A 13,857-nucleotide genomic window follows, 5' to 3' on the forward strand; every position below is an offset into this window, starting at 1 on the left:
TGGCCCAAAATATCGAGTGTTTATTTCCAGTCATAGATGCAGTCTGTCCTGCTATCCCCCCCAACAATGCACTGAGGTAGAACAAGGTAAAGTAATAAGTACGCAGAATAAAGTGTAGCAGCTACAAAGAAAGCAAAGTGCTCGTGTTCAGGTTGTCGACTCAGCCAGCTCCATCATAGGTACTAGCCTCCCCACCACTGAGGATATTTTCATTGTGATGTCTCAGAAAAAGGTGATATTTATTATTTAGGACTCCCACAACCCAGCACATGCCCTCTTCCTCATTAATAACATTAGAGCGAAGGTATGGGAGCCTGAAGACCCACAATCAACGCTTTAGAAACAGTAGAGGTAGATTTTGGGTGTCAGGGTGGAGATACAACTCTACCAAAGGAGGTGTAAGGTGCTCCTTTCCTCTGCTAGCCTGCAGGCCACCCTTGGGCAAGGTGTAGCACCTGCTTAGCCCCCCTATCAGGGTCAAGTGAAACCATGGGTGCAGGTGGTGGATGTTTGTATGATCAGCCGGTGCATATCACACTCCTGGTTGGGTGACCACTGACAATCTCTGAAGTGTACTCATTATGGCTGGGGTCACTGCCCAGAAGAAGGTAATGGCAAACCACTTCTGTTGAAAAATTTGCCAAGGGCAATCGTGATCATGAGACCATGATCACCTCCATCATACAACATGACACATAATGACGATGATGAACCCTGATGTAAGGTTTTCAACCCATATTATTGACAGTTCATTTCTGCCACCAAGATGCTCTTGGCCTGTTGAATCCCTCCAGCAGATAGTTTGCTGCTTCAGACTCCAGCATCTTACTTCTCGAGGGAGAGTTGGAATTGGTCACAAGTCTACGCATGCAGCTTTCTACGTCAAGGAAAATACAGATCTTTCATTATCTGACACTGTTGGCACAGGGATTTGTCAGTGTGTGAACAAAGATAAAGCTTTCATTTGCTTCTTTAGGGGACACTGACTCCATTTTACATCAGCACAAACAAGAAATTAAACTTGAGCCCTTAAGACCCCCAAAGTCATGAAAACGTACCCTGGAAGACAAACCAGGAGACAACACCTGTGTGGTATTTACTCACGTCTTTAGGGTCCCGGACGTCATAAGCTCCGTTACCAGCACTATGCACTTCTTCCCCTTCAGCGACGACTCCCACGAGTCATAGAAGCGCACGATGTTTGGGTGCTGCAAACCCTTCAGCATTTCTGCCTCCTCCTTGAATCTCTGCTGCTCGGCTTTGGTGAGTTTTCTGTCCTGCAACACAAGAGAGGAACGAAGGTTACAAATATTGAGGGGGGCCAATAAATAACCCATTGAGGACACCATCATGAAGTGATGGCTCAAGAAAGTGTCATCCATCATTACGGACCCTTACCATCCGGGACAAGCCCTTTGCTCGTTACTATCATCAGAGATGAGGCACAGGAGCTGAACACCCACACTCAGTGCTTTAGGAACAGCTTCTTCCCTCTGTCATCGGATTTCTAAAGGACCCATGAAGACCATTTTGGACCAAGAGGAGGCTGGACAGCTCTACGCTGCATTACAACATTTAATCTCACACCCGATTTCCCTGAAACGTGCACTGGCATTCAGAACCCATCTCTAAATAGGTATCTTAAGGGAAGAACCAAATACAGCCAGTGGCTGTACAGCAACCCTGTACCTAATAAAGTACCCAGTGAGTGTATGCTTGTGGTTTTCTGCCGCTGTAGCCCATCCTTTTCAAGGTTTGATGTGTTGTGTGCTCAGAGATGCTCTTCTGCATATCACTGTTGTAATGTGTGGTTATTTGAGTTACTGTCAGCTTGAACCAGTCTGGCCATTCTCCTCTGATCCCTCTCATTAACAAGGTGTTTTCGCCCACAGAACTGCTGCTCACTGGATATTTTTGTTTTTCACACCATTTTCTCTGTAAACTCTAAAAACTGTTGTGCATGAAAATCCCAGGAGACCAGCAGTTTCTGGGATACTCAAATCACCCCATCTGGCACCAACAATGACTCCATGGTGAAAGTCACTTAGATTACATTTCTTCCCTGTTCTGATGTTTGGTCTGAATAAAAACGGAACCTCTTGACCAGGTCTGCATGCTTTTAAGCACTGAGTTGCTGCCACATGATTGGCTGATTAGGTATTTGCATTAATGAGCAGGTGTACCTAATATAAGTGGATACTAAGTGAATAACATGTGCCAAAATATCTGCAGGTGACAAAGGAAAAAGCAAGCCTTCAATCCCAATAGAGGAGTTCAGATCCAAAGCCTGTCAGTCCTACTTCCCAGGCTATGGTGCTGTGAGCCACAGATATTGTTTAAATGGGAGTAACCAGTGTCTATCACTAACCCCGTCAGGGTGATGCTTGTAAGAGCTGGTATGGTAGCGTGGCATCTCATGCAATGCCTTTCCGCGCCAGCAGCCCAGATTCAATTCCCGCCACTGTCTGTAAGGAGTTTGCATGTTCAGAACGTGCAGATCCCCCATGATGTGTAGTGTGCTCTGTTTTCCTCCCACAGTTCAACGACGTATGGGCTAGGGCACCAGAGGCGCGCTGCCCCCAGCACATCGCTGGACCATGTTGGCCATTGACGCAAACGACACATTTCACGGTGTTTCAAAGTACATGTGACAAATAAAGCTAATCCTTTATTTTTCCGGAGTCAGGAAGCCATGTTATAGCTGTTTGAAACTTTGGATGCCCCATTACAGGAAGGACTGGGAGGCTTTGGAGTGGGGCAGAAGAGGTTCACCAGGATGCCGCCTGGATTAGAGAGTAAACTTCAAGGAGAGGTTGGACACATTTGGGTTGTTTTCTCTGGAGCATCAGAGGCTGAGGGGGAGGAGACCAGATAGAAGGTTATAAATTTATGAATCAGCGCACCCTTTTCACAATCAGATTATCACTGACAAATTAATATGTTGTTTTGTGGCAAGCAGTGCAAAAACATAAAATTACTATGTATTGCAAAAAGTAATGAGGTAGTGCTGATGGGTTCACAGATCGTTCACAAATCTGATGGCTGCCTGAATTGCTGAGTTCCTCCAGCATTTTGTGTGTTAGTCAAGATTTCCAGCATTTGTAGAATCTCTGGTGGCAGTCTCAGAAAGGATGTTACTGGCCAACACAAGGGGGCGATGTTGACCACCAGAATAATATAACTGGATCCAGAATTAGGAGGGCGAACATACCAAATCTTTACGTTCCTGAACAGTCAGGGCTGCAATGGATATTCGCTGCTGGCAGATCAGGAGAGAACCATGACTTTAAGACAATGGTAATCGACAGCATCCTCCCTGTGCAAATGGATTCTCAATTTCCTCAATGGCAGACCCCAGTAGGTACAGATTGCCAACAACATCTCCTCCACACTCACCATCAGCAGATGTCCTACAGGGACATGCGCCTAGCCCCTTGCTCTACTCTCTTCATTCTGTAATTGTGTGGCTAAGTACCACTCTTATGCCATATTTCAGTTTGCCGATGACACCACCGTTGTTGGCTGAAACAGAGGTGGTGATGAATCAGCATATAGGAGGGAGATTGAAAATCAGGTTGAGTGGTGCCACAACAACGTCAGCAAAACTAAAAGAGCTGATTATTGACTACCAGGGAAAGAAACTGGAGACTCAGGAGCCAGTCTTCATTTGGGGATTGGAGGTAGAGAGAGTCAGTAACTTTAAATTCCTTGGCATTATCATACCGGGTGAGTGGCTGTAGGACCAGCATGTTAAGTGCCATCACAAAGAAGGCACAACAGTGCATCTACTTTCTTTGAAGTTTGCATATATTTAGCATGTCACCATAAACTTCAGTGGCCACTTTATTACGTACCTCCGGAACCTCCTAACTATATCTGTATGCTTTTATGCATTGAGTCGCTGCCACCCGCAACCAGAAACGCACACTACATTCTAAGCCCATCTCACCAACCTCATGCACAGACGTAACATGACATCCCGATTCCCATACTCAAACTACTGCAGATTGTGGAGTGTGGAGCAGAAGAAGAAAACAGTGGAAGAACTCAACAGATCAACCAGCATTTATGAAGGCAGAGCAATGGACCTTTCGACACAAAAATTAACTTTATTTGTCACATGTACAATGAAACATACAGTGTGATGCGATGTTTTCCGTCAATAACTGCAGTCTGAGGATGTGCTGGGGGAGCCCGCAACTCTCTAACCCTAACCTATACATGTTTGGGATATGAGAGGAAACCAGAGCATCTGCGGAAAGCCACAGGGTCATGAGGAGAACATATAAACTCCTCACAGACTGTGGGGGGGGGGGGGGAATCTCACCCTGATCTTACAGCTGGCACTGTAATAGTGTTACTCTAAATGCTATGTTACCGTTCCGCCTTACAAGAGACTGCAGATGCAGGAATCAGGAGGAAAAAAAACAAGGTTGACGTCACTCTCCTTCCACAGATGCTGCATGACTCATGAGGCTCTTCCAGCAGTTGTCACAAGTTCTATAAACCCCCATCTCTACACTGTGACCATTTTATTAGGTACACCTGTACACCTGCTTGTTAATGCAAATACCTGACCAGCCAATCATGTGGCAGCAACTCAACGCATAAAAGCGTGTGGACATGGCCCTAAATCCAAGTATTGTGTACAGGAGATGGGATGTTATTTTGAAGTTAGTGAGGCCTAATTTGGAGTACTGTGTGCAGATTTGGTCACCTACATACAGGAAAGAAGTAAATAAGCTTGAAAGAGTACAGAAAAAATTAATAAGGATGTTGCCGGGTCTGGCGGACCTGAGTTACAAGGAAAGATTGAATAGATTAGAACTTTATTCCTTGGAACATAGAAGACTGTGAGGAGATTTGACAGAGGTATACAAAATTATGAATGGCATAGATAATGTAAATGCAAGCAGGCTTTTTCACTGAGGTTGGGTGGGACTACAACCAGAGGTCATGGGTTAAGGGCAAAAGATGAAATGTTTAAGGGGTACATGAAGGAAAACTTCCTCACTCAGAAGGTCATGAAAGTGTGGAATGAGCTGTCAGCACGAGTGGTTCATGCAAGCTCGATTTCAACGATTAAGAGAAGTTTGGATACAGCCTGTTTCTGTGCTGTATTTTTCTAAGACTCTATGGTCCAGGGGTTCAGCTGTTGTTCAGACCAAAGGTCAAAATAGGGAAGAAATATGATCTAAGTGACTTTGACTGGGGAATGATTGTGCCAGATAGGGTGGTTTGAATATCTCAGAAACTGCTGATCTCCTAGAAGTTTCATGCACAACAGTTTACAGAGAATGATATGAAAAACAAAAATAAAATCTATTGAACGTGGTTCTGTGGATGGAAATGCCTTATTAATGAAAGAGGTCCAAGGAGAATGGCCAGACTGGCTCAAGCTGACAGGAAGATGATAGTAATGCAAATAACAGTGGTGTGCAGAAAAGCATCTCTGACACACACATGATGCACAATCAACACACACAGATTGCTGGAGGAACTCATGGGCTACAGCAACAGAAGACCATGAAAATGCACTCGGTGAAGAGTACATCCTACTTTGTTCTTTGCCGGTCTTCTACACTTCTGGCAACACCACCAATCTTTGTATTGTCTTCAAACTTGCTAACCCACACTCCCATGTTTCCATCCTGGCCAATGAGACCATGGTTGGCCCGGATATGTGAGACCAAAGGGCCTGTTTCTGTGCTGTAAATTCTGTCTCTTGTGTCTTTGAGCTTAATTTGATGCTGTCAGGAAGGCAACAGTAACTGAAATAACCACACGTTACAACAGTGGTGTGCAGAGGAGCATCTCTGAACGCATGACATGTTGAACCTTGAAGTGGATGGGCTACAGCAGTAGAAGACCACACCGGATTCCACTCCTGCACTTAATAAAATGGCCACTGAGTGCATGTCTCCCTGAGATTCATGTTCTTGCAGGCATTCACAGTAGAACAAAGAAATAACATAGAATCATTAAAAAGCTACATACAAAGATTGTCAAACATTCAATGTCCAAAAAAGACAAACCGCACAATACAAAAAATAATAATAGTAATAAATAATATCGAGAACATAAGTTGCAGCCCCCTTGAAAGTCAGTTCATAGTTTGTGAAGTCAGTCCAGTGTTGGGGTGAGTGAAGTTATCCACACTGGCTCAGGAGCCTGATGATTGAGGGGTAATAACAGTTCCTGAACCTGATGGTGAGGGACCTCAGGCTTCTGCACCTCCTTCCCGATGGCAGCAGCGAGAAGAGAGCATGGCCTGGGTGGTGGGGATTCTTGATGATGGATGCTGCTTTCCTATGACAGTGCTCTTTATAAATGCGCTCAATGGTGGGGAAGGCTTTCCCTGTGATAGAATGGCCTGTTTCCACTACTTTTTGTAAGGCATTTATGTTCTTGGGTAGCGGTGTTTCAATACCAGGTCGTGATGCACCTAGCCAGGATACTCTACATTGTGATTCTATACAAGTTTGTCAAAGTTTGAGATGACATGCTGAATCTGTGCTATCTTCTAAGAAAATAGAGAGAGGCCTTCCTCCACTTCCTCTCTCCCCTCCCCCCAAGTAAATCTCTTTGCAATATCCTGTATGGGATGTAGAATCAGCAGCCATCTTAACTCCGCTGTTTCTCAACACTACTTCCTGCACAGCCCAAGACGGATGACCGCAGCCATTCACTTTCCAGAGGCAAATAGAGGCACGTGAAGCAGAAGTAGGGAACTGGCATGGCAGAGGAGATGAGGCCTGGGACAGATTAGTCTTGGTCGTGTTGATTCAGGCACTTGTCCCTTCTCGCATTTTCTTCAGAAACAGCAACCGTGCCTAAGATCCTTCCTTGCCTTGCAAGGTTCTGACAACCAGTGGCACCCAATTCTGTATGATAACCCCAACCATAAAATAGCTGGCTACCCCTTTCAATTCTACTTCCCATTTCCCATTCTGACATGTCAGTCCAAGCCTTCCTCTACTGCCATGGGGAGGCTATACTCAACCTGATGGCATGAACATCAATTTCTCTAACTTCCAGTAATTTCCATTCCCCATTCTGTTTCCTTTTCAATGCATCTATTGTGTCCCCCCCCCCCACATCACCATCCATGACAGCTTGTTTCAAGCAACCATCATTGTGTCTTACTAAATTCTTGCCCTGCCATCTCCTTTAAACTGGGAGCATGAACATCGATTTCTCTAACTTTCAGTCACTCCCCCCCCCCCCACTTTTTTCCATTCCTCAAACTGGTTTCCCTCTTACCCCTTCTCCATACCAGCAACATTACCTCGTGGCTTTTAAACTCAATCCCTCGATTAGCAGGTCAAGACCCCATAAGACTTCTGAACCACCCTGCCAACTTGTGCGGCAACTTTGAGGGATCTATGAACATGGGCCACAAGATACTGAGGCAGAGTGCAGTTACAAAGCACTGTAGGGAGAACTGAAGGAATGAGACAGGGAAAGGAAAGGAGCAAATATGCCTTTTCAAAATTCTTTATTTAACTTGCACTCAGCAGCCACTTTATTTGGTACCTCTTGTCCCTAATAAAGTGGGCACTCAGTGTATGCTTGTGGTCTTCAGCTGCTGTAGCCCATCCACTTCAAAGACATATTGTGCATTCAGAGATACTCTACTGTACACCATTGTTGTAGCATATGGTTATTTGAGTTACTGATCTTAGCATAATCCTTGCTGGTTTAATTTGACGCAAATGATGCATTTCATTGTATGTTTCAATGTCATCTGACAAATAAAGCTAATCTTAAAAACCTGGAAAGGGCACATGTTAAAGATGTACAAGACGTTAATATTTGGAGTACTGCTAAAGAAAGGATTAAACTGGAATGGAACTTTAAGGGGATGTTACCAGGACTGGAAGGTTTGAGTTACAAGGAGATCCTGGGAAAGATGGTGCTGGCGAGACACAGTGTCATTTTGCGGGGAGCAAATAAAAAAACTAACTATTCTATTGATTATAATTTTTCTGGACTATGATCACCACAATCTGCAGCCTGTAATTTCCCTTTGGGAGGTATGCCTTTGAACCATCTGTACGACCTGGCGTTTTTACGATATCCTGTAGGATTAGTGAGCTGGACTCTAGAAAATGCAGGTACAGCTGCAGCGACCATTGCTGGAGCTGACTTGGGGCCAGACTGAAACATCGGGCTGGATCAAAGAGGTGGGGCCTAGGCTCATGAAGAGAAAACAAACTGATGTTCAGTCGATTTAAGTATCAAGGCCAATGGTGAAGGGTGAACTGGTGTTCAGCTCACTACTTTGAGGGACTTTACTTGCTTCAGCACTGAACTGGCCCCATGGCTGTGGCCTGCAACCACCAGGCTCCTAGACTGGCTGCAGCACTGAACTGGCCCCATGGCACCTCCAGGGACTCTGTGGTTCATGTTCTGTATGTTATTTGTTAACTTTTTTTTAAACTGTTTGCACAATTTGTTTTTTTTCTCTACACATTTGACAGTCCTTATTGCGTGGGCTTTAAGTGGGTTCTTTGTTTTGTGGCTGCCTGCAAGACGACAGATCTCAAGGTTGCACATGGTATACGTCAACATCATTATGTGCAGTGTCGTATGACATGGACAATCATGATCTTTCCATGGCCATGAATGTTCATGACAAATTTTTCAACAGAAGTGGTTTGCCATTGCCTTCTTCTGGGCAGTGTCTTTATAAGACAGGTGACCCCAGCCATTATCAATACTCTTCAGAGATCATGAGTACACTCTTCTCAGGGACTGTCTGCCTGGTGTCAGTGGTCACATAACCAGGACTTGTGATATGCACCAGTACTTAATTCTGGATAACTGTTTCATGTCTTTTGAACAGTTTTCTAATAAATTTAATTTGCCCAGATCCCATTTTTTTTAGATATTTACAAATAAGAAACTTTTTAAATACGGCGCTGCCTACCTTCCCGATCTCATACCTACTGATATCATCAATAAAATTTTAGGTTTAAATCCCGTTCAGAAGGGATTAATAGCATCTATTTATGATATAATTATGAAATTACAGCCAGGTGTATCTGATAAAATTAAAAATGAATGGGAAAGGGAACTTCAACTTTGCCTACCTATAGAGAAATGGGATAAAAATTTTCAATTAGTTAGTTCTTCCTCTATATGTGCCAAACATACATTAATACAATTTAAAGTAGTGCATAGGGCCCATATGTCTAAAGATAAATTAGCCTGTTTTTATTCCCTTATAAACCCTATTTGTGACAGATGTCACTCTGAGGTGGCTTCCTTAACTCATGTTTTGGTCCTGTCCTCTTTTGGAAAAATTCTGGAAAAATATTTTTGATATTATCTCAACAGTTTTGTGTTTTGATTTACAACCCCATCCCATTACGGCAATTTTTGGATTGACAATGGTAGAACATAGATTTTTATCCTCTTCAGCCTGTCGGATGATCGCATTTGTTACTTTAATGGCCAGAAGATCCATTGTATTGAACTGGAAGGAGACCAATCCTCCTACTATAATTCAATGGTTTTCCCAAACTATATCATGTTCAAATTTAGAAAAACTCAGAAGTGACATTTTTCATCCTTCGGTTAAATTTGAAGAGATTTGGAAACCATTTATTCAACATTTTCATATGATGTAATTTGACCTTTCCAATTCCTTCTTATTAACTTAAAATACATGAATAGAGGAGCGAAGTTGATGACATTACTGAACGTGTTCAATTTAAGATATTGGTCTAGCCTTGTTTTGTTCCTTTTGCTTTTTTTTTGGGTTTATTATTTTGTTTCTTTTTTTTGGGGGGGGTTTCTTTGTATTTTTTCTCTTTTTATTTCTTTTTTCTCTATAATAATATTATATAATTAATATTAAGAGTTTGGAAGTCTCTTATACATGTATTATTTGAAATCTTTTTTGTACATGCTTATCAACAATAAGATTATTCCAATCTCTCTGTATCAATATTGTTATTCCGTTTATAATTTTGGAAAATTAATAAAAAGATTTAAAAAGAAAGATAGTGATATGCACCAGCTGCTCATACAGCCATCCACCACCTCCTCCCATGGCCTCATGTAACCCTGATTGGGGGTGGGGGGGGCAGGGGCTAAGCAGGAACTACACCTTGTCCAAGAGAGACCTGCAGGTTAGCAGAGAGAACTCCTTTAGTAAAGACATATCTCCACCCTGCCACCCGTGCATACTTTGGTAATAAACGTACTGTACTTTGAATCTTTTTTTTTCCCCCTCCCTGGAGTGTAGAAGACTGCGAGGAAACTTCAAAGATTTATAATCTCATAAGGGTGCATAGATTAGGTGAACGATCACAGCCTCTTTCCCCTCTCAGAGTTCAAACTGGAGAGCACTGGTTGAAAATGAGAGGGGAATAATTTAAAAGGGGGACCCAAGGCAAACTTTTCCCAGGGATGCAGCCCAAAAAAGTTGACTCTTTAGTCCTTTCTATAGATGCTGCCTAATCTGAGTTCCTCCAGTATTTTATGTGTGTTGCTCTGGATTTCCAGCATCTGCAGAATTTCGTGCTTGTATCCTTCCCACACGCAGTGGGTGGTGGATGTATGGAACGAGCTGCCAGAGGAAGTGGGTGAGGCAAGTATAATTACAACAGATACATGGATAGGAGAGGTTCAGATGGACAAGGGCCAAATGCAGGCAAAAGGGACTAGCTTGGTTGACACAGACTATATGGGAGAAGGGCTTGTTTCTCTGCTGTAAAGTTCGATGACTTATTTATTTATTGAGATGCAGCATGGAATAGATCCTTCTGGCCTCTGAGCCATGCCGCCCAGCAATCCCCGATTTAACCCTCGCCCAATCACAGGACAATTTACAATCACTAATTAAACTACCAACCAGTACATCTTTGGACCGTGGGATGAAACTGGAGCACCCAGAGGAAACCAAAGCAGGACAAACTCCTTACAAGTGGCAGTGGGAACTGAACCTGCGTCGCTGGTACTGTAGAGCGCTGCACTAACCACTACACTGTTGTGTCATCGCACAATCCCACATTGGGTTCCAATTATGGCTAGCAGGTCATGAGCATGCTATGTTGGCACTGGAAGCGTAGCGACACATACAGGCTGCCCCCAGCACATCTCACACTGTTTGTTCATTGATGCAAAGCAATGAATTTCACTGTGGTTTCGATATTTTGATGCACCTGTGACAAAGATCATCTCAAATCTCTTAATCTCAGTCACAGCATAGAGGATGGAAACAGGCTCTTCGGCCCAACTGGTTCATTCCAACCAAGCTAATCCCATTTGCCTGCATTTGGTTTGCAGCATAAAAAACTTCACCCCTGATCTGAACCCTTCCTGTCTTTTAAATGTTGTTAATGCACTTGGCCCAACTTCCTCTGCCATATATTGAGCACACTCTGCATGATACGTCCAAGTCAGCGCTGTCTTTTATTGATTCTATTGTGGTTATTCTTCTAGCATGGATTTATTGAGTATACCCAGGGGAAAATGAATCCCAGGGTTGTATTTAGTGACATATATGTACTTTGATAGTAAATTTACTTTGAACTTTTGAGTGTTGATGTGTGTTAGTTGAGAGAGGGACAAGGCAGGGAGCTTAAAGTTCTAAGGCAGGGGTTCCCAAACTTTATGCCCTGGACTAATACAATTAAGCAGGACTCCATGGACCCCAGTTGGGAACCCCTGCTCTAAGGAATAAAATCCTATTCTACGCAACCTCTCCTTGTAATTTAGCCCCTCCCCACCCCTGGGTAACATTCTAGTAAATCTGCTCTGCATTCTTCCAAAATTCAAGTTCTAAGTAAATTTATTATCAAGGTATGTATATACCACCATATCCAACCCTGTAATTCATTTTCTTGCAGGCATTCATAGCAGAAAAAAGAAATATAATAGTCAATGAAAAGCTACACACATAGACTAACAAATAACAATGTGCAAAAGACGACCAACAGTCCAAATACAAAGAAGAAATAAGTAAATAAATAATACTGAGAACAAGAGTTGTCAAGTCCTTGAAAGTGAGTCCATAGGTTGTGGAATGAATTTAGAGCTGAGGTGAGTGTTATCCACACTGTGATAATGTTGGATACTGCTTTCTTGAGGCGGTGCTCCGTGTAGATTAGTTCAGTGGTGGGGAGGGTTTTGCCTATGATAGACTGAGTTGTATCCACCAATTTTAGAAGGTTTTTTCAATCCCCTCAAGTTCTGATTACAGCTCTTCCCCCTCACCTTCAAACGATACACAATCGCAGGGAAAAATTGTGCACAATGTTCCTGTTTATGCCCCTCTACTGGATCTCCCCTATTCTCTACGCTTCAATAAATGAAGTCCCAACCTGCTCAAACAAGATGCCAGAACAAAAAGGTGGTGGTGGTGGGAACTAGCTGGAAGGCGATAGGTGAAGCCAGGTGGGTGGGAAAAGTAAAGGGCTGGAGAGGAAGGAATCTGATAGGCGAGGAGTGGGCCATGGGGGAAAGGGAATGAGGAAGGGATGCAGGGGAAAGTGATAGGCAGGTGAAAAGAGGTAAAAGGACAGAATGGGGAATGAGGGGGGGGGATTTTTTTTTTTAACTGATAGGAGAAATCAATATTCATGCCAAGAGGCTGGAGGCTATCCAGAGGAATACTGGGTTCTGCTCCTCCAACCTGAGAGAGGCCTCATCATGCCACAAGATGAGGCCATGGACCAACATGCCTCATTATTCCCACATAGCTAGAAGGAGATCAAATAAGCACAATACACTGATACTGTCCTATGGGAATATGCCAAAAATGTACCCAGAGCGTGACACACTTACAAAGCAGTAGTGTTGGTACGGGACACGATCAAATGAAACAGTTTGCTTAACTACTGAATGTAACACTAATCAATTGTAATCATAAACTGATAACCAAAACACACACTATTAATGGCGCAGATAAAACAGCTATAAAGCTGACACATCATAAGCTCAAACATTGTGACAATGCTCCCAGGCTGTAGATCAGGGCAACCTGCTGAGGTTGACAGTGGATTGCACTACCACCAGACTGGGAGCAGCTCAGAATTCAATTCAACTCACACACACGAGATATCATTAAAGTGTCTGCAATGTTAATCGGAAAAGTGTAATTTCAGTCTTATGATTTCACAGTTCAATGAAACTAACATAAAATCCTGGATCTGATACAGTACTAGTGGCTACAAATACCACTATATTGAATAAAATTGACTTTATTACTTACATTCTTCATATACATGAGTAAAATGCTTTACATTTCTGTTCAAATGTGCAATTATAGTAATTTATAATAAATACTATGTACAACAGGACAGTCAATATAACATGGAAATACAGTTGTGTCAACATGAATTAATCAGTCTGATGGCCCGGTGGAAGAAGCTGTCCCGGAGCCTGTTGGTCCTGGCTTTTATGCTGTGGTGTCGTTTCCCGGATGGTAGCAGATGAAACAGTTTGCGGTTGGGGTGACTCAGGTCCCCAATGATCCTTCGGGCCCTTTTTACACACCTGTCTTTGTAAATGTCCTGAATAGTGGGAGATTCACATCTACAGATATGCTGGGCTGTCTGCACCACTCCCTGCAGAGTCCTGTGATTGAGGGAAGTACAGTTCCCAGACCAGGCAATGATGCAGCCAGTCAGGATGCTCTCAACTGTGCCCCGTAGAAAATTCTTAGAATTTGGGGGGCCATACCAAACTTCTTCAACTGTCTGGAGGTGAAAGAGACCCTGTTGTGCCTTTTTCACCACACAGCTGGGATGTACAGACCACAAGATCCTCGGTGATGTTTCTGCCGAGGAACTTAAAGCTATTCACCCTGTCTCCATTCCTCCTGTAGTCCACAACGAGCTCCTT

General features: G+C 43.3%; 1 protein-coding gene across 4 annotated transcripts in view; it reads right to left on the reverse strand.

Moving 5' to 3' along the window:
• Positions 1 to 13,857, reverse strand: part of LOC140189874 (serine/threonine-protein kinase WNK3-like) — a 150,514-nt gene that overhangs the window by 66,754 nt on the left and 69,903 nt on the right. For all 4 annotated transcript variants that reach the window (XM_072246206.1, XM_072246208.1, XM_072246207.1 and 1 more), the window contains exon 3: positions 1,105 to 1,277. In XM_072246206.1, the coding sequence (XP_072102307.1) occupies positions 1,105 to 1,277 (173 nt within the window). The remainder of the gene's footprint in view (positions 1 to 1,104; positions 1,278 to 13,857) is intronic.

Source organism: Mobula birostris, chromosome 29, assembly GCF_030028105.1.
Source record: "Mobula birostris isolate sMobBir1 chromosome 29, sMobBir1.hap1, whole genome shotgun sequence".
Taxonomy (NCBI): Eukaryota; Metazoa; Chordata; class Chondrichthyes; order Myliobatiformes; family Myliobatidae; genus Mobula; species Mobula birostris.